The sequence below is a fragment of the Bombus bifarius genome, unplaced genomic scaffold (genome assembly GCF_011952205.1).
Source record: "Bombus bifarius isolate JDL3187 unplaced genomic scaffold, Bbif_JDL3187 scf7180000008165, whole genome shotgun sequence".
NCBI lineage: Eukaryota > Metazoa > Arthropoda > Insecta > Hymenoptera > Apidae > Bombus > Bombus bifarius.
Genome location: NW_022884487.1, coordinates 1,761,592 through 1,784,364, shown reverse-complemented (window position 1 = coordinate 1,784,364; position 22,773 = coordinate 1,761,592). Strand labels below are relative to the sequence as shown.

At 33.3% G+C, this 22,773-nt stretch overlaps 1 protein-coding gene across 5 annotated transcripts in view; it reads left to right on the top strand.

The window, feature by feature from the left end:
* Positions 1-21,288, top strand: part of LOC117209036 (lachesin-like) — a 59,083-nt gene extending 37,795 nt beyond the window's left edge. The window contains exons 5-8 of one of the 5 annotated variants that reach the window (XR_004487831.1): positions 9,995-10,163; positions 17,781-17,988; positions 18,075-18,236; positions 19,103-19,588. Coding sequence is in view for 2 of the 5 variants with exons in the window: in XM_033450616.1 (XP_033306507.1) it covers positions 9,995-10,163; positions 19,103-19,209 (276 nt within the window). In the remaining 3 variants the exon portion in view is untranslated. Of the gene's footprint in view, positions 1-9,994; positions 10,164-17,780; positions 17,989-18,074; positions 18,237-18,392; positions 18,544-19,102; positions 19,589-20,437 lie in introns of those variants that run through there. The other 4 variants (XR_004487832.1, XR_004487830.1, XM_033450617.1 and 1 more) reach the window with 4 other exon arrangements.
* The last annotated feature ends 1,485 nt before the right edge of the window (positions 21,289-22,773 follow it).

Sequence of the window (22,773 nt, the reverse complement as noted above, 5' to 3'; positions counted from 1 at the left end):
ATAATTATACTACATTTTTATGAAGCGAAAGAAAGATTGATCTTTCATTTTTACGATAAAATAGTGTTTTAAACAGTGATTTAATATAGAGTTGTGACCATGACTGCTCTTATTTTGACGTTTTAAGGATTTTAACCTAACCTAATCTGTTAACTTGTCTCATTCGGATACTTAATTTTTGTGACGTAATAATTTTCTTATTTAAGTCCTCTATATCTTAATGCATCGATTCATTTCTACTGAAGATAATGTTCTACAACATTTATATTTGAAAAAAGTCAAAAGTTAATTTGGTTTGTTGTTTAGTAATTTTTAATTTCAATATCATGGATATGGTCAATAGATGACTGTTTAAGAGGTTAAATAAAATGTAGAATTAAATACTACGTTATTTTCTAATAATAAATGTCTAAACAAAAACTATTTTGTTATAAAAATACAAAAGCAAATCTATTTTAATCAATATCTTTAAAACATCCGGTAGATATCGAAAACGAATTGTCGACGGTAATGACACGCCAGAAACTCGAGAATCCTATTGTAGAGTCGTAGAGGGACAAAGAAACGAAAAGGGACAGAATGATGTTCGTACAGATCGTAATTACAGTGTCAGAGGAAAGCTCAAGGCTCTTTTTACGTCGGCGACAAATCTCACGGAGGAGTTTATGGCTCGTTGTAGATCTTCAATCCGGTTCATTAGAAGTGTCTTGATGTAATGGCGGCACGTTAAACGGAAAGGGTTCGTCACTTCTTGTGAATTAACACCAGCTTTTCGGATAGGTTAGCTTCGTGACGAAAAGAAATTCCGTTACGTGCTTTTCATTATGGCATCATCTCCTTTTTCTTCTTAAATCTGCTCTTTCTTTTATGATTCAACGTGTGGTTTTTACTCAGTGAAAAAAATTTTCAGCAACTTCTAGGCAATTTGAGGTTATCGATGGATAGGTCGTTCGATTTCGAACGAGTCAGCTAAATTTGAACTCCGATACTGAGTTATTAGGTTAGGTTTGCAGAATTTCCAAGTGGAATTTATTACACGGGTTTAAGTGTGAATTTGTGTAAAATTAATCGAGTCATTGGTGAATTGTAGATGTCAGCTGTCATAGGATATTACGCGACATGATGAGCTAGTGAATTCTAGCAGATTACAGTTAATACCTTTGGTTGCAAAGTGAATATGTTTAACAATATCTAGTATTGTAATCATGTCGACCTTAATTATTCATCGTATATATTGTTATTTACCTCCTCTCTTTTATTCACTGCTATTCATTATTAACAACATACTATTGTGGTATTATTTAGAATATATTATTGAACAATGTAAATTATGTATGTCATGCGATGAACAATTATCGTAAAATAACTCGAAGCACAGTAAGTTACAATAGCCGATTATAAATTATCGTAAAGCGATACATATCGATTAATCAACAAATAACGTGAGTGTGAAAAATAAATCATTTATAAGATTTTATACATACTATACAATAATTTTGCATTATTAATTACTATTTAGTATTAATAACATAATGAGTCTAATAAAGTACACTGTACTACTACAAATCTGTTTCTACAATTAGATCTCTACAAATTCTCATAAAATACGATCAACCACAATTACAGAGTCCATTCAAATATATTATTAGATGAAACAATTTTCTATCTAGATCACGTTAATTATATTCGTAAAAGGATGAATTCGAATAAATGCTCATAGTCTAGTAATTATCTTACATCTAGTAACTTACGATTAATAATATATAAATATATCAAACATAATTTTAGAATTCAGATCACCTAAGCAATTCATCTTAAAACGCAAACACCCATCACCAGCCACTATACCTGGACACAGGCATGAACAGAAAACATAACTTACTTGTGTCGGTTCCAACTCTCGGTGACGCTCTGGAACGTATCGTCTCCAGCTTCTTGCTTACCTCTCAAGAAATTTCCTTCTACGACGTCCCCTCACAGCGTAGTAATGTTATTCTCCCCAGAAAATTTATGCGCATTCATGGTACCAGTCGGTAAAATGTTGCCCCGGGCTATCATCTCTGTAAGCTTTCTGGTTTGCAAAAATTACACGGACTAATCGCTTCGAAACGCTGAACAGGCAATCTCTGGAAATATACAGTGCCTCACCAGAATATTTCAATACGTATCGTAGAAAATTTTTGTAGATATATGCACATATTATACGTAACTTTTTAAAAGTTCATTAGCTCTGTAATAAAACACTATTATAATTATATTGCTGTGTGGGTAATTATGTAGTTCAATAATTTTTTCAAATTTTGACTATTTAACTTTATCTTTTTAATCTAATCCACCCAGATCGATCGAAAAATTACCAAAAAGATAAGGTTAGGTTTGGACAAACAACCTTCTAACCAATGGAAATACTTTCATCAATTCAAATATATTCAAATAAATTTATTAAAACCTGATCTGAATCTTTAATCTTTTCAGATAAATTTTGAGTATTAAATCAATTAAATGGAATGAATTTTTATACTTTTACTTCATTTCTCATGTTCCCCCATTTAATTTATTATTTGAGTGATAAAATAAAGCTTTTAACACTCGACTTACAGACATGCCTTATACGTATTTCTAAGGCACGTGTCAATTTGACACATGAACAATATCATGCATTTCCTTTAAATAAAGCAACTTAGAAACCAACAATTGTACACTATTAATTTATAAATCAAACTATGAGAAATATATTTATATAAAATTTATAATATTCAACGTTATATAACATTACACATATTCCATGCATTTTTACACGTATACTCAATTTTGTCTGTACGTAAACGTTCGGATCGTTCTGTTCTTTTATTAAATCGTATGAATCGAAGAATTTGCATAAATTGATCTGTAGGCATTGTGGTCTAGAAGAAAGTGGGTCCCCATTTCTTGGGCCATAAATAAAAAGCTTTTACTTCATATGCTCCCCGAGCATACAAAATTGCAATAAAAGCAAGTAACTTAGTAATTGAAATTATCAAATCACTTTTTAAAACGCAACGTGTGACGCAGTCTCACTTACTTGAGAAAACGGGAAGTATCGTCGCTGAATTATTTATGTTTACTTTTAACGTTCACTTTTTTGAAGAATTAACTCTTTTTGCGCGTTTATATTTATTACTGCAGTAATACTTAGATGAGTGAAGCCAATTTACTAGCATTAATGCTTACTTTACGGTAGAGATAAGTCTATCACATAGACAGTTTTGAAGAAAATGAATTTCGACATATATTCGTCTCGTTAAATGGATAAAAGTCAGTTAAAAGCTGTAAACGGCTCGTGTAATTTTCCTCGAGAAATTCGAAATGCGTCCAAATGATGTGTCCCGTAAACCTAGTGTTAAAAAGCATCGAAGTCAAGTAGTTAAAGCCTATAGTGAGTCACTGTAGATGCGCATGGATGGAATATAGGACATGGCCGGAAAGATGATACAGAGAGGAAGGAAGAGCGGGTGAGATGAGGGTATGGGATTGTATCGATTCTGGATAAAATTTATAGTTGCCTTGATAACATTTACTTATGGGTTTCAAATACAGAATTTCTCGCGGAATCGGGTTCACCTGGTTTAAATGCTGTTCGGTTACATATATATATATCATAACTTCTTATCCGTTGGAAGTATCATTTCTCTGATTTTCATGCTTTGCCTCTCCCATCCTCTTCTCCTCCCACCTCCACCATGTGGATGAGGAATGTCCTAGGCATCTCTATGCATAATTTATGGCGAATGAAATCTTTCTTTTTTGAAACAGAATATATGCGTATGTGTTGGTGATTTCTTTCGAATTCGATGAAAATCCTATCTAAGAGTCTCTTGCGTAAATAATTCTTCCCATACATTGAAACTATCCCTGATCCTTTTATTCGAAGCTGCTTGCAGGCATATTGAATCATCAATCGTCCCAGTCACGTTTATTTGACGGGCAACGAGATACACTATCTGCCAAGAGTTTAAGGTTAGGTTTGTTTTGTTTTAATATTAGGTTCATGGACACTTCGATTGCGTCAAATTGACGCGTATCCGTAGAAATAGGTATAACATGTAGAGAACTTCAAAACTATAAATGTTTTTATAACTATAAATATTATTATAACTAAAAGCTTTGAAGAGAATAAATTTTCGATATATATTTGTACCGTTAAATGGATAAAAATCAGTACAAATCGTAGAAGAAAAATGTAAACGGCTCGTGTAATTTTCCTCATGAAATTCGAAATACGTCAAAATGAAGCGTCGCGTGAACCTAGTTTTAAAGATAGGAGCTTTTAAAAGGAATTAGTGTTCCTTTGAAATTGTAGGTTTATTTCATAGTAGCATATTTGATGTTTTTTAGTGATTGTTAGTGATTTATATATCATATATGAATTAGTTTTATTAATGATGATGATTTTGCAACGTTGCGAGCGTTTTATATGGCTTTTATATGCATGTACTTAAAAAGTAAAGGTAGAAGAGGATGGAATAAATTGAAATGCGGAAAGCAATTTAATACGAATTGAACTTTTCATCACGATGATCATAAAGCAGAATAAATTCCACATAAAATATGATTAAATTAAGTTATTGCAAATACGAAAAATTAAAATTAATTTCTTTTCATATTAAACGAATTTATCCGTGGAAAAAATGACTTCCGGGTCAATAGTGAAATCAGAGGATTCAAAACTGCTACAATCGGCCAAACTTTTTTCCAATACTGTACCCACCCTCCATTCCCTGTAATCGCACAAAGAAGCTCGACACAGAAACAAAGCAGACCGAAGCATAAAACAAAAGGCGATTTCCAACAAGGAATAGCGGCACATTGCAAAAAGCGGCAATAACTCTCTCATAAATTTCCTCTGCAAATTTCCCGCGTATTACGAACAGACCAAATGCGCGAGAATCATCCTTCGAGCAGAAGAAACAAAATCAGCTACCAAACGATCCGTTCTAACTCCTCAAAAAAAGAGAAACGTAGAATTCCAATGAAAACATTATCGAGTTTTCCAATCCAAAAATTCTTCGATAAGAAAATAATTCGCAAAAGATACAAGGAAAATGTTCGCTGTGAGCCGAGCTCATTTGCATGAAACGCAGCTAATTGCTGAATAACATCGACCATACGCCTCGCCGTTCCATTCAGTCCATGAAAACTAGTCTGCAGGTTACTCGATCTGCTCCTCGAATTTTAATATTTTCTAGCAAGGAACTTGCCTCGAAAATTACTGGCATACGTAAGGAAGTGGCCTGCTAGGGCCTCTTACGATTTCCTCGCGAATTAGCTAGTAGATCGGTAGGGGGGATGGGAAGTACCATCGACGTCACTAGGGCGGCGTTAATCGGCAAACTGGAACCCGTGGAACATAGTTGAATAATAACATTTGCGTAATGTTTGCGTGGTGTGTGTGCTGAGGCAGCCGAATAGTACATACCAGTTTAGGAAATTGAGAGAGAACAGGTGAAGAGAGGGGAAGGAGAGCCTGCATTCTGCAGCAGTAATCATACGAAACCATGAAACCTGAACCAACTTCTCTAAGCTGTGTAGCAATAGCAATGATAATGGATACCCGATACCCCTCCATTTCTGTGTTGGCTGCTTTATACGCAAAATCTGGATCATCCTTCGAACACTTGACGACAACTATGTACATACATACCTTTTGAGTTTCTGACTTGCCGTCCGGTATATGAGTGCCCCTACTGAACGTGGCAACTGTTATGATAATGCTGCCGTTGTTGCGTGACAAGATGAGCAGATTTTATTGGCAAAAGCTTAAACGTGATTAGAACGGAAAATAAGGAGATTTTCCATTGATGAGAATGAAGAAAGAGAAAAAGGATGAATATATTGAGTGGAATAGAAGTTTGTGGTTTTGAATAGTACCTTTTTTAGGTTAGGTTGTTTTGTAGAAATATTTTGCCTTAAAAATCGGTAAAAATTATTTATTTGGAATTTGGGATTAAAAATTGAAATTTATATATGAATAGACTGCGGACCTTTACATAATTTCATATTTTTATTAATATAACTAAGGAAGTGGAACCTGCATAAGGATTTATTTTATCCATTGAAGATTTTAACAACTATTTTACTTTGAATATTTTTTACATCTTTGCATATTACGTGTGTTTTGTACATCTTTCTACTTTGAAATTTTCTATAAATACATAAAAGTCTGCAGTCTAGTTATAAATAACAATATAGTTAGAACATGAACATGAAACATGAATATGAACACAAACATGAAGTATTTGATGTAAAAATTGTCTTTCCTTATTACAAATGTTTTTTTACATTAATTTAAAATTATTCTGATTTAATATAACTTATGCTATTTAAAATTCTGAACAATATCATTTTTATCCACATTGTTTCGACCAACTACAATTAAAGTTCATTATCTTAACCTTAAACTTTACCATCTTTAGTTCAGCCACTTATGTGGCTTGTTTTAACGGTGCAGCTAAATCATCCTTAAACGACGAGTTTCCACGTAAATGGATAGAGGTCATGAATGGTCTGTGTTGCTTGACCTGCTCACCGAACTCGCGGCACCATTTAAAATCGCTTGTTTATAACGACCACTTCCGGTTTTAATGGACAAACTTCCGCAGCCGGATAGTTAGAAACGGGAAAAATGGCACGAGTCAACGTACCATCGCCGTAAGTCATCGATGCCTATTGTTGGTAGTACGTTCAGTCATATCCCCTATAAAATATTACTCTTAACATAAAATTAAAACATTCATGTAAAGAATTTGTTAAGACTATCCTTCTTAAGAACTTAACAGAATTTAAGAAATATAATTCTTATTAATAATCATTTTATTATTATGTTACAAAACAAAATAACTAAAATTCACAGAAAAAGTTTCTCTCATGAAATATTATTCCGAATCTTACAATTAGAATATTCGCCTAACCAATGTTTTAAAATGAAACGAAGTACATAATTCAAATTTACAGAACAAATTGTGTATACAATCAAAAAGCGAAAATAATAACTTCGAAGCATGCATTAAACTTCAAGTCATCACCTTCAACTTTAAACCTTCATGAAAGTTTGTAATCCAACTTCAAAGCTGGCTTAACCTATCCTATTTACATTCAAACCCTTCTAACTTTCTTTTTACCACTTTTTCTCATTTAAATGAAATTCCAAAGTAAATCTTGTCATCAAAGACTAGATCACTTCTTCATGACAAATCAATCACGTCTATCTATTCATTTATCTGATTTCAACCACGAGATTAAAACACGAATTCGATGAATTTCGAGACAAAACACACGCGTGCACTCGTCAATTTATGAGCGAAACGGGGAACGTTCTAACAAAAATTCAACCGAGAACATTTTGTGAATTTTCATGAAAGACACGGTTCGTTTCCGTGACGATTTATAAGCGATACGTATATGAAAATGGAGGTCAACCCCGCGCCATATTTGATCTGGAAACGTTACGAATCGTGCGAGAATCGCGTTTTATGTCGGTTTTGTTGTTTTCGAAAGGACGTGGCTACATCGTTCGTTATCGAGACGCGTAAATTCACCGAAAAATATTCAGAGCAAAACGCTCTCGAGAAGTCTACTTGAAACTAATGAAACTACTGGATACGCCCCTTTTGTAACGCTAATTTGTTTAATAAATTGATAATAAGTCCACTTTTCATTGTTCCATAATCGGATAAATTGCGCGGAACGGGAGAACTGAGGTTGAAAATTTACATTCCTATGGGGGGATACATTTTACATGCAGAAAAGTATGCTCCTATTTGTCAGGCTTATATTATACTTGTTAACTAAGTTAACTAAGTAACTTGTTTGTTAAGATAATTAAAATATTCGTTCTCAACGTTTAATTTTTTAATTACATCGAACAAAATAAATGTGATTTTAAAGGTTAATATAACATAGCAAAATAAAAACGTATTACATACATAGTATAATGAGAATGTTTTATATGACTTCGATTTTTAATGTTGATTTTTCAAATTGATAGAAAAAACATAAAATTGGAGATATGTAGTATCTCTTTAAAATACATTAAATAATTATACATATGTATATGTAGTTGATTGTAGAAATGTAGAAATGTTATACAATTAGTTGAGCTCAGTTCAGAATTCTTTCTTCCTTTGTAGCATAATTAAAACAAGTTTTCTACAACACATAACATAGAAAATGTTATTTTTCAATAACACAACGTAGCCACATAACACGGAAATTGCATCAATAACTATTCACACGTGTCACTTTTGTAGCCAGACAATGAGATTCAAGATGCTTTTAGACATGTCCAGCTGTGGGTGTGGCTACATCATTCAATGTCGCCACCTAATGTTTTAATTTATAACCTCACTCCGCTCTGGTTCCTACCATTACTATAAGTTAATAAATAAAACTTGAAGTTGTCCTTTTGAATTTGAATCGTTAAATATATTTTGAACTCCTTTTTTATACTTACATCAGTAGAATACAAATTCCAATTATTTAAATTTAAATAAACCAATATGAATTTTTAAACAAAGAATATTTGAATTCGTGTTTGGAAAATATTGACATGATGAAGACGTACGCAACGAAGCAACATGAATACTTACGTAATTAACCATAGAACGTGCATATGAGTGAACGTAGCGACAAAAGGTAACCATAAACGTGCCAATAAATGTTTCGATATTGTAGGATCATAAATCGCGACCGAAACGTTTGTATGATAGTTGCGGAAAGTTTATGCTAATGAGACCGCCGGCTTGTTAACAATTCCATTTAAATTCCAGAGATGGCCTGGTGTGCGCCTGTGTATATGCATACGTGTGCATGTGGGCAACGATTTCATTAAACCGCCTCGAATTCGACGCGGACCTTTAATTTTATTTTCGCGCCATTGTGACGTGCCAAAAACGAGGAAGATAGAGATAGAGAAAATAAATATCTACTCTCAAAGGGACAGGCGGGGAAAACTAGCGAGTAGAACCGCTACGAAACGTAATCGTTCGTTTTCGTCGTCTAAAATGCAATTCCACTGGATCTTAATACGGACGCCCATATATACATAAAGTATACAGGGTGTTGCGCAATTCATGGTACAAACCGGATTAAGGAAACTGTATGGCTCAAAATAAGACAAAAATGAAAAATAATAAAATTGCGTTGGAGGTTTCGTTTTCGAGGAAATCGAGTTTGAAAATTTGTGAGATATACGTGAATTTAACCAATTCTAATTTGGACAGCAATGGACAATTGCCAGAACGTTACTCTACATGTGAAAGTAGGTTGGAAATAAAGAATAAAATTTTGCTGTTTATAGCCTGGTTTGGGGGAGATAGAATTTGAATATAAGCAAATTTTCAAACTCGATCGTCTCAAAGACGAAAGCCTTAAACACAATAATTTTGTTTTTCTTAATTTTCATTTTATTTTAAGCAATGGAATCTCGCTGACCGCTTTTGTACCATGAATTACGGACCACCATGTGCATACACACATCTTCTCTTCACTTTCCTTCTTCATTTTCTCTTTTCTACGACTATTTACTGTGGCTCCCTCGACGAATTTCATGTTCTTCGTCCGTGTGTCCTCCCATTTCTCTCCTAATTCTTTTTCCGGCTTTTCTAGCTTGAGAAAAACCGGAGATTCCATTAACCACGGATAAGCAAATTCCGGACAATTCGGTTTCTGGCCGAAATAAATTCGTTCGTTGGAGAAGACTGTAAAAAAAAAAAAAAAAAAAAAAAAGGAAAGAAGAAAAGACGATGGCAAAGGAACGAAATAAAGGAAGATACTAAAAACAGATAGAAAGTGTGGCCTCTCTCTGCGCCTGTTTTTTTCGCCTAACGAGATCCATCGGTAAAATTTCGTCCGACAGAAATTACGATATAACTTTTCGTCCAACTTCTTTCTCTTCTCTTTCCTTTGTTCCTCTTTTTCATCTTTCATTCGGTTTTTTCTTTATCTGTGCCCAATATAGGTGATCAACTACGATAGTCCTAGGGGAGGCGTATCGGTGATCACCGAGAAGGGAGAAGTTACAACGTCGTATCTTTTGGTGCAGCGTGCCCAGCGTGCAGATAGCGGCCAGTATACCTGCCATCCCAGTAACGCTAATACAAAGACAATCCTCGTGCACGTACTTAATGGTATGTACATACATTTACAGAAGAAGTTGGAAGTTCCGCGGTTTTTCGGGTTCTTCGTTAAAGTTGCTCGTTTCTCTCTACTTTTCGGTTTTGTGGTGCTTTAAAGAAATGATATTTCACGTGGAATTCTTGGCTTTGCGACTGTGTCTAGAAGAAAATGTAATTTGATTTATAATTAGAAAGTAGAAAGGGAGGATACTGAGGAACGTCGCAAAATAGCTTTGTTGAGAAAATTAAGTTTTAATATCTTAGGCCACTAGAGGGGCAGCGATATTCAAAGACTTTGACTGTATTGTTTGTCAAATGAAATTTATACCCCACTACAGAATTAGCATTTCTTGTTTTTAACCAGTTCACCGAATCTTTAACGCTATCTTATGGAGACATTTTGAACATTATAGTCATTGTGATTTGATATTTCTGCAGTTCTACTTCTCATCAGCAAAATGTATTATGAAATGGAAAATCACTAAAAATGAACATTCCTCTTTTTCCCCTCTTACTTTTCCATTCAGAAGGGAAGAAATTAATCAACCATCCGGCTTAATTGCTTTCCATGCTTAATAAACGAATAATTCAATAGTAATAATTATTTTATCGCGCATGTTTAATGGCTTGGAAAAAGTTTGGAATCTGTACCGTTCAAGTTTTGTTTTCCTTTGACATTGAAATAGCTTGAATTTTGATTCTACGTTGAAAAAAGAGATATCGACGGTATATTTGCAGTTCAGTGGCTTGCTTAATCTATTTGCAACGGATGACATACTGGTACGTGTCGGAGCTTTATTAATATTTTAACGACAATAAATAACATACCGGTATTCATAAATTCTAGTTGTTTGCTTATATTTCTATCAGTTATTATGGCAGCGTCAATTATAAGAAGAATGAATATTCATTGGGTTCATGTTGGGACTTAAAACAGACAAAGGCTGTAAATAAAGTAACTGGTAAACATTCGTTTTTATAGATTATGTTATTTTCTTTTACAAAAATTACTTCACCAAAGATCATCTGAAAATCGATGTATACTGTATACGGATAACAATATTCCTTTTTATACAATATGTTACAGCAATAAAAATTCATCGTTCCATTTGACCCTTCCAGGAGTTTCTTTTTTAACTCGTAAGAAAAATGATCCTTTATCGAAAACATCTTTTTCGATGATTTTGTGATGACGATATAACGTATGTACTATAAATTATAAAGCCAATTTTACCAGATGCAAATATATTTATCTCTTGGTTATTAAATAACTTACAAAACTACAGTGTTCTGTATACATAGGCATTAATCATAATATTTATCTCTTTGATACTTCTTTTCCTCGTAACTTCTTTTCCTGTATACATTTTTGTGTCATTAAAAAAGTTATAAAATTTCAGAGTTTTGTTTTGGATGGCTCATCCTATGTGGTAGTTATTGTGTTAATCAAGCGTTTAGAGGCCAAAGTTTTACACGAGATTGATACTGTTGTGATTTAGTTACGCTAAAATTAGAGGGATAATTAGTATAAAGAAGAGAGAAGAAATGAATGGCTTGACGTTTGACGGTAATTAACTAGCTGAATTATAGTAATTGTCTGTATTCTTCGGAAAGTGGCTTTTGATGTTTCAGTTGTTGCTCATTTGTTACGCATGAATGTACATTGTACATAGGTTTCTGTTCTTTGTAGGTACACGATGAACGAAATACGTTGTATATTTATTCGAAACAATCGGAGAATTACGTTTTGTGGAAACTGTAAAATGGCCGAGGTACCTGAAACCAACACAATTAACGTTTTAATTGTATAATGTGTCGAAACTTTTAGAACCATGAAGTTTCCAGTATAAAATGGCTCTCCACAAGTTGAAATTGAAATTGCAAATGTTCTAGATATCAAGTATCTGAAATTCATTATAAATTAACATTTAATTTGTATAATATGCAGAAACGTTTAAAACATTTCATATATCCGGTGAGATCACAAAGCTGTTTAAATGGATGCTTCTCTAATTGAAACTTAATTAAAGTAAATGCGAGATCGGAAATAATTTCATGATTGTGATTTCACAAATTTCTTACATTTGCTTTTATGAACAGCTTATTAATATATAAGCTCTTCGTATCTGATTGATTTATTATCAGAACCCTGCTGTATATAATTGAACGTAACATTATTAGTTAATTCTCCAAGTCCCAAGTTACAAATTACGAATGATAATTAATTGTTTTGCAGAACAGTAACAAGCTTGGTAATACAACAGACAGAGTTGCACGAAACAATTTTATAAAGTATAAGCCACGTAAAAAAACTTTTTAACAGAAACTTATAATCTTAGAAGTTGTCACTGGCCAATTAACTGTGTATTATTAGTTCATTAATTATCCTGCAAGAAGATTATTTTATATGCTTGACTAAGTATAATAACTCATTTATTAACTATCTTCATGTTATCAGTGAGGTTGCGTGATGCAACATTCACGACGATTAGTACATGCGAATACAGTTAAGGATTTGAAATCAATAAGGATTGCACGTACTTATGTGCTACACTAATGGCAACCATTTGCTGGAAGCAAGGTGCTATTCCAGGTTAAGCATCGATCGGTTAAAAGGTTACGGGGAAGAAGCGAAGTACAATGCATTTTTCACAGAATTTTTAATTAATTCCTACTTCTTCAATTTCTACGAGAATGTTTGAATCAAGCGCTATATCCAAAGCCACCTTTACACCAAAATCTAATCCTTGGTCAAGAACCTAGATGTAATGGACGACGTCCATCTTGTGGTCAATCAAAGGTCACCAACGGTCATTTTCTCAAAACCATTCCCGCCATCTACCTAACCACCGTGAACGCTCCTGAAGACTTCTGCTCGTCCGACTAATTCCGTGAACAGCGTCCAACTCAAATCACTTTGTGCAAAATAATCTATTACTCGGCTGGCTTCCCTTCGGCAATACTTTCACACGGCACAATCCTCCATGATGAAATTGGAACTTTGAAAAAGTTTCCACATTTGGTGCAGCATTTCTTACAGCGTTCTTTACGGGAGGATCCAATCTTCCAACGAAGCAGGAATTTTAACAAAAAAAAAAAAAGAAAAAAAAGAAGCGCAGAAATATGCATAAAGAAATTACAAGAATAGAAAGAATTGAAGAAGAGTAATAAATAAAAAAGGTAGTAGCAGTAGTGTGCAATTGGGTTGGCAACTAAGTGATTGCAAATTTTGCCATTAGGTGGTATGGACAAAATCCGCAATCACTTAGTTGCCAATCTAATAGATAGTGCTGGATTGCAGAACAGAATTTCAACAATAAAAAGTACGATGAAACGAGAAATAAAAATGGCAGAATAAAGACACCATGGAAAGAACATTCAAGAAAAATTCTAGCAGTTAAAGGTATATACATCGGTAATAAAAGCAATACATACATATTGGGGACTGAATGAAAACTGAGGTTATGTTTGCCACGCAACATGATTGCTGTACAAGTTTTGGTTTCTTATCGTTTTAGGATTCAGTCAATTTGTTCGTGGAAACACCTCGTCGTGTAAACTTTGCCACTTGTCGATTTTACGATCGTGTCATATCGTAAAAACTACTATGATATGATCGAAACTTTTCAAACAATACATATATTGCGATCAGAGTACACATGTATGGTATTTGACGCTTGAAGAAAAGGTGAATTTTGCTGAACAAATAATTCTGCGAGCCATTTGAAGTTGAGCACGAGGATAGAAAATGAAATTCGAGTATTACGAATTAACCTTCAACTTACCTAATACAGTGAAACTTGGGGGATATTTCATATCTCAAGAAACGAAGAAAATTTCTCCAAGTATGGCTGGCCCCTTAATTGAGCCGTCTAGGACGAGAGAGGGTCAAGTCAAAAGAGTCGGAAAATCGAGTTAGCTCGACGCTGCTGTTCCACTGAAATTGAATAGCAAGCTTTAAGTATGAATTTCACAAGATGAGATGAAATTGATTTACTTGCCATTCTAGACTGCTTGATCATTTTGAGTCGTATGACCAAGAATAGAAGGGACAATTGAAGGTGAAGAGACACAGCAGCAGGTTCTTAAACCTGCCATTGAAAAACAGTGGTTCTTTTTGCTCATTCCTTCTCTTTCCCTTCATTTTTCATGATGAGGAGAAACAAGTATAAAAATGAGCTATACTTTCGGACAATGCAATTTCGCCCCGAAGACTCTCCTCCTATGACCATAAAAACAACGGAGTTATTTAGATGCTTCCACTTTATATAATATAATATAACGTCGAGGAGACGCTACTAAGTTTACCATCTAAAACGTCCCTCCTTACCTCCTCCCCTTTTCATTAACCCACAATGTACGATGATTTGAAAATCTTCTAGAAACGTAACATTTGTTTTGCAAAGTGATAGAATACACAGTACAATTGAACGGAGGATTGTACTACATGCGAAGATAAATTAAAAATATATGAAAAATTGTCAGATACACGCTGACTTGTCTGGTTTTTTAGAAACGCATAATCAGATAGGTTATTCTACATGCAAAAATAGGTGGGAAGGTTTTCAAGAAAATAGAATTTGAAAATTTTATAAGTACGCGTCAACTTGACCGATTTCTTATTAAATGAAAGTGGACGATGGTAAAGTGGGTATTTTACATGCGAAAATGTAGAATAAAATTGTTTCATTTAAAGCCAGCATTTTGCAAAAGATCGCATTTGAAATTTCCTGGGGTACATTAATTAGTCAAATGCGATTCTCATGAAAATGAACAAATTTTATCACTACATTTTTTAATATATTGTTGAATGTAAAACAACCTTTTACCATATCTCGTATAATAATGTGATATTTTATTAATTATTACAATTACCTAGAAGTTTGCGTATTGTAGTTATTTGGCGAATTAAAATGCAGAATAATATACATACAGAAGAATTTTGGCAGTTTTTAAAATGTATTATTCAAAATGTGTTATTAATGTATATTATATCCATTTTTATGTTTTCCACCAACTCTTCTACATTTGCATAAATTAGTTCAAAATTAATGAAGTTAAAACTGTTTTAAACGTTAATTAGAGACTCTCCTAAATCTAATGTTAGTCACATGCAATCTTTTTTGACCGTGTTGAATGTTACCTGTTATATTGCGTTCATCTTCGTCTTACCATAAAAGGGATAAGAAATATAAATCGCCATCCTGAATCACCCTATCTGTTGGAAGATTTTATCTGAGCTGCCCGATAGATTGCAGCTCTTTCCCCCCGTGTGATTGCTTGAATACACTCGACACAGTTTTACATCGTAATTGATAACTCGCCTGGATATTCGATTTTTCTGTATGTTCAGTTTCTCGATTTCTCGTTCTAGCTACTAACCACGACCCATCAATTTACTATATGAAGACTACAAAACACGATACACGATAAATCAAATTCCTTGTCTTTTTAAGGAGAAGCAGTTTTAAAATTTAGTACGTCACTAATTAATCTTATACCACAAAAATTGTCTTTTTATTTGAATTTACAGCTAAAAATTTGTTTTTTCATATTCTTTAAAATATTACTTATCTTAATAATTGTGCTGTGGCTTTTATAAAACTGTACCAATTTATCAACTATTTTTTGAAAATTTACATCTATCGACCCACCATTGTGGCGGGTAAAAAAAAGACTAAAATTGTTACCTACGCTATGAATTTTAGTAACATTGTACTAATTGTTTACCATATTGATAATAGCTATCTGTTCTGTGGTGTATATAATATTTGTTAATTGTTCGTATTTAAATATAGATCCATTTTGTAAAAATATGGTGCCTCTTTATATTAGTCATTTTATAAACTTTCTTTTCAGTAGGGTCTTTCAGGTTTTGCGCGATTCTTGTATATTTTAAATATGTAAAAAATTCTATAAGAAGTTACTAAAATACTTCTAGGTATGTAGTTTAAAGTTACAACAGTTAAAACAGTTAAAAATCTTTCCTATTTGTGATTATTTTGCAAAATGAAAATCAATATTCTGCCTAGATCATGGAAGATATTGAGTGCGTCATTTAATGGTTAAAATCCTCCTGTTTAATTATAAAGCAAGAAAAGAAGAAAATTAGCGAAAATGTGCTTATCTATATGTATTTTTCCCCGTAATTTTCATACATAATTATACGTATCTTCGAAAATATGGCTTTCAATGGTAGAGGCGATCTTTACCAATATTTGCAGGATATTTCGAGACAGTAAAGATCGGATTACCAAACACACCAGCCGACAGTAGCGACACGACGAAAGCAAAGGGAAAAATTTTTAGCTAAAAACGAAGGAACAGTGAAAGAGATATTTCCATTAACACGACTTTCCATTAACTGGTCCGTTAATGAATTCTCGTTAAAAACTACTCCGTTGTCGTAATCGCGTTTCTGTTGCAAAACTCTGAACTCTCCCTCTCCTCTTCCTCTCCCTTTAAAACAGAAAAAGAGGAAAAGGATGGCGTGTGGCGGAGGAAGAGCGGCAGAGATGGTGGAAGGAAAAAGAGAAAAAGAAACGGTGCAGTATTTCATAACACGGTATACTATATAGGAGAAGGTTCGTCGTTTCTCACTGGGCTTTGACCACGTTTACAAAACGAATGAATCCGATCGTTCTCGCCAGAAGATAACGGTCTTAGCAAAAAGCATTCGGTTGAGTGAGAAGAGTAATTAAAGAGATTTCTCAGAGTGCACGGGGCGCGTCGAGCTGAGCTCAGCTATTGTTGTAGTCACCACCACCCCTTTTCCTAGCAAAACCATACTGCCGTAGAGATAGCCTTCAGGAACTGGAATTCCGGATTAGGGAGTCGGGCAGGATATGTCTGACAGAGAAAGATAAACGTCTATCGACGACCAGCCCACGCCGGTTTATCATAAAATCGATATACAGACCATTGTCTATAGTCTCTAGCAAAGATTTTGCTCGTTCAAGACAAGACTGGCAAGACCATCTCTCTAAGGATCGTATTAGTAATGCTCTCCCCTCCCTTCCTCCTCACTTCCTGTCTTACTTTTACAATCTTGTCACGTGGCTTTTTGTCACGTAAATGTCGCATACATCATACATGGCTCTCCATATAGATCGTTTTCTAACCTAATCTCCGGGAGCTTCGAAGTTCTCCTTCGGGAGAGAATCCATTTGTATATGACATCCTATAAATTTTTCTATCATTTATCGTTATTTATCATGTTTCATTTTGTACTTCTTTTTCATTTACAGACATTCTATTTGAAATACAAGGTGTTCCAATATTGATGGTATAAACGAAATAGAGGAGATTCTACATGAAAAGAGCAAATCGAAAATATAGAATAAATTTGTTTCACGGTGAGGTTTCGTTTTCGAGAAAATCAAATTTGGAAATTTGCCTAACAAATGTGAATTTGGTTAATTACCAACTGAGCACGAGCTGGGTACAATCAGCAAAAAAATTTATTCTATAATTTCAGCTTATTTTCACCTCCTCATTTGTAACATTAATACTGGGACACCTTATATTATTTACATAACCTCTTTTATCTTCTAATTTTCCAATTTTCTTATTTAATAATTTTTCTTATATTTCATTATCATTTTATTCCTTTAATTCATCATTCCTCAGACCTTAACGACGCACAAGAACATTGATGAGAAATATGTACAGTGAGGAAATACCCCGTGATAGAATGCAGACTGGCTTCCTTAAGCAAGCGACTCCTCGTCACAGACTATAATAGCTATTGTGCCGCGTTAATGCGTCTACACTCGGAGAAATCAGAGAAACACTTGATGTTAGAGTCACAGGATACAGAAGAGGCCATCGTATGGTAGTAAAAATGTCTATCTAAACAGAAAAAGCTTTCAAGGTATGAAGATCACTCCCCTTGCAAAGGGATGATATACTTTTTTTTTAAAGGTGTGGTTGGAAGATTCTTCAGACAAGCACAAGGATCCATGGGTGTGGAAGAAGACTGTTGAAGACCGTTAAAAATTCCGGCAACAATATACATACTGATGGCGGAAATTATCCATATGCAGGGTGTTAGAAAGGGAAAAAATTCAAGTTTTCTTTCAAAGGGTACTTTCCTTTTTGATAATCTCGTGAATATTCAGGAGCAAATTACAATCTTTCGTGCTTTCACGGTTAACACGTAATCGCTGTAGTAAAATCCATTTTGGGATTATCGAGTTTTGATTAAAATTTTGTAACGCACATTTCCCTATTTTCGTCTAGTGGGTGTACCAACAAAGAGAGAAACGTAAGAAGGAAGCAGAATCGACCGACCGAACCGAATTTTGAATTCGAGTCTCCTGTTTACTACAGGCGCTTTCATCTTGCAGAATCTTATATTCAAGATGGCCGTTGTGTCCGTAGAAAATACAAAGTAGAAGGAAAAATCTAAATGTACAAATATCTGAATTCAGGAAATTTTCTGTAAACTTTAGAGGAGAATTATCGTATTACTTAAAATTATCAGGATTGTAACGCAAATTAGTATCTTATCTAACCTAATTCTCAAGTATTCATAATTTCAAATATCTTCAAATAAATACAATATATACCATTTCTCCTAAGATTAAATATAATATAACATATTTACTAAAAGGTTATAAACCTAAAACCGAAACTGAACAAACGCCAAATTATTTCATCTTCAAAAGTTATTAAAATCCAATTTGAAGAGAAATTCACAGAAAATACAAAAATTTAATTTTTGAATTTAAAAGAATATAGCGTCATCACAGTGAAAGAATTTCTAGTGCTCTTTGTAACATTTGTTTGATGGAATTAACATTGCAAATATTTACTAGAGCATCCTCTATGTGTGTATGTGCGCGCGCGTGGCACACACACACATAGCGTGGCGTAGAGGAGAAACAATTCCAATAAGACGACGGATGGTAGAACGGAATTCAATTTGAATTTTAATCATTGTTCGACAGGGGAACATCCAGCAGCGATGCAACACGGTGGCCAACTGAGGCTGGCAAATCTGCCATTCGTAATGATCTCAACGACTCTGCTGGCCTTCCTGAATCATCGTTATTGAACCCAGCTACCGTCGTGGGATCACGAAATACTCATTTCAGATATTCATCGGTAAATCTCTCTCCTCCCTCTAACGGCTCGTCGTGGAAACATTTAAAGGAGAGACTGTCACGGTGTTACGCTGGAAATTTGATTTTTGCATGAATACGTGCTGAGCAGCTGCGCTTTTGAATCAAATCTTCGAGTCGAGTTGTTCGTAATTTAATCGGGAAGTACGAGCGAACAGGGAATTCCTGATTGCAACAACGTAATATCTAAAGGAAATTTTCATCAAAGTGAAATACATTTATTTCTGTTAATATTATTTGTAAATATTCATTTCTGTGTTCAGCTGTGATATATTCATTGTAAAATTATAGTACTTCTTTTATCATGCAGTAGCTACAAAATGTATTTGCACATACCTGTATTTTTTAATGAAACATTCCTTTATTAAATTCTAATTAGCCTCATTTTCATAGTATCAAATTCTTGTAGTCATACTATGGTACTGTTAAATGATATGAAGTTTAATATAATTGAATCTAATAGATTAATATGTAAATTTTATAATAGATACAAAGCTGTACAAAATTGAACAAGTGGTAGCTCTTTTTGATAGCTTTATTTGTTTGATCTTTTAAATTTTTTCTAATTCTTAATTTTTTCTTTTTAATGTAAATAACATAATGTAATGTAAAAAACATAATTAACTAGAGTACCTTTAAAAACAGTAATAAAGAAAATATCAAAATAATTTTTAGTTAATTAATCTGATTTGTAGTGAGAGATTTAAGAGCAATAAAGCTTTATTTAGACATTTACGTTGATGAATTTTCGAAGAAATAATTTACGAGCACGTACTTCGGATAACGTCCCACCCTCATTTATAATAACGTAGACAGTGAAGAAGGAAGTCCCTAAACGGCGGAACTTAACCCGGACAGGGTTGGTCTAACGAAATCTCTTGAAAACTTTGTAACATTAAATACCCTCTAAACCATTAACCTGTTGGCTTCATAGATTATTCATATTTAAAGCGCCATTACGAGCGAACGAAAGTTCATTAAAAGGTGATATTCATACTTTGTCACCTATTCTTGTAAGATCCCTCTATGAACTGTTCACATAAACAATTAAGTAATCTAGCTTAAAAGATATTATTATTATATATTAAGTCTTGGATAACTGACTTTAATAGACAAAGACAAATATCATATTTTATTAATGTAATTTTCTATCATTTTTAGATTAAATTAATACGTCACTAGTAGTCGCTTTCTGAAAATTGGAGAACTTCTGGCCACGCAGAAAAATGGCTGCTACGAGAAGGAAGTGACAACCATCTTGAAAGTATACGAACCACGTTAAAAAGATATCGATGAGAAATGGAAACCGTAAAGTGATATTATTGGATCAAGAACACGAGGAGAAAGATCTGTGAAGGAAGAATAGAAAAAGGTGAAGGTGGAATCGGACCATATTGCGGCACAACGGATGCTAAATGTATTATAAGAAAAGTAGTCTGTTGTAACGAAATAATATAAGACTTAATCTATTATAGGGTGTTTCAGAATTGAATAATAAAATGATGCTTTTTTATTTTATAAATGAACGTTACGAAAGAAGTTGATAAAATAAGTTATAAGATAAACTTATAAAATATGAGAGGAAACTTTTTTTAGAACGACCACCATTTTAGATAATGGAAGTTAGATCAAGTTTCAATTGATTTAGATCACTATATCCATATCTGAAATTTGACGTGAAAGAATATTGATTTAAAATATGGATACTATAATTTATGTACAGTCTTTCCTCTTTTTTATCTCAATTTCGCTTTCATTTGAAAAGATACTATAGTATATGTATTTGGACCATTAATAACTATTAGTAATAAAATAAATTTCTATTCCTTCAATATAATTTTTCAATCTTGAGACATCCTATATTTAAAAAAGTAAGATAAAAAATGAATAAAAAGTAAACTGTCGATGGTAATAATAGTTCGTTGAAGACGAACCGTTTACTGCTGAACAAACTACGATTTTATTTGCTGTGTTACAGTTATGAGACAATACATTGTACTTGCCAAAGGAAATGTAAGAATTACTGTTGAAATGCAATTAAGATTTTTAACCGTTTCGTCATAAACGATTTATTATACAGAGTGGGTTATAAAGTTGTAAGTTGATTTTTCATAAATCACTAAACATATTGACTTCATATTTTTAATTAAATAGATCAAATAGGCTAATCACTTACAATAATTTGTTTTAAATGACTAAGGAATTTTAAAAAATATTTCAAATACATATTATACAGTTTGGTAAGAGTTATTATAAATAAAGAATCTAATATCTAACTCCATCTAAAATAAATGAGAAAGTATCACTCTATATTCTTGGATATTGTCCTACAAAAATTTATTTACAATGATTGTCGATATGTGTTATTTAATTTTTAAAGAATGTCAATATGTACAATGATTTCTGAGAAAATAACTTGTAACGCTTTATTTGTCTCACTGTATATATGGAATATAGACTATGTTACAATTTCTAAAGCACGAGGAAATACTGGAGAAAATTTGTTTGTTCTGTGAGATGACAAAACGGGAGAGGAGGAATCGTGAAAATCGTTTTTGACCGTGTAAATTGAGAGTCCGGATTAGAGACACGAAATAAATCTGGATTATCTTCGAATTCGATTCGATTCGATTCGTTTCGATCAGAGAAGAAAATAAGCGTTTCACGCTAGAAAAGACAGTGATAACAAACTGACAATGATGTTTGTTACGAAACAAAAAAACAGCGCAATCATTTTTTTCGTTTTGTTTATTGTATTTTATTATTTTGTTGATAATTACACGAATGTCTGAATAAAAAAATAAATAAGCGGTTTTTCGATGAAGATTCAAAACAAACATCAGACTATGTTCATATTAGAATCACTGTAAAAGGTTAGTCGTGGCTAACAAGAGTATACTTAGAAAATTGTCGCTATGTATATCGAAAACCGAAATTCAATCGAAAATATTGATCGGTTTGAAAATTAATATGCTAAAATATAATAGTAGAGATCGCTTGAACTTAAATTAATATTTTTTGGAATAAACTAATAAACAATTGTATCGATTGTAGAAAGTCTCCTATGGGAACCGAACGGGATTTCTAATAAGAATATAGTTCTGATTTAGGTGGTTGAATCGTGATATTAGCGGCAAACCATAATCCGTTATCGCAGTATAGAAAACGTTAAACTCAAAACGTAAAACTGAAAAAAGATAACCGACTAGGAACGACGGATACTATTAATCTAATAAAAAAATCATACACCTATTCAGTTTTCAGTTTCACGTTGTCTGTCCTGCAAATACTCTCGATAAATGTTACACACGATCCATATTTTTTGGGCATCCGAGCTCAGGGTATACTTCCACACCGTTTTCGGTGACGTAGAAAAATTGCAATTTATAATGTGTTCATTGTGTATTAACGCATCTCGTCGTTGGTGTATACACACATATACATACAAAAAGAAAAAACAGCATCGTAATAGTGAACAAAAGTAAGAAATCAGTTGT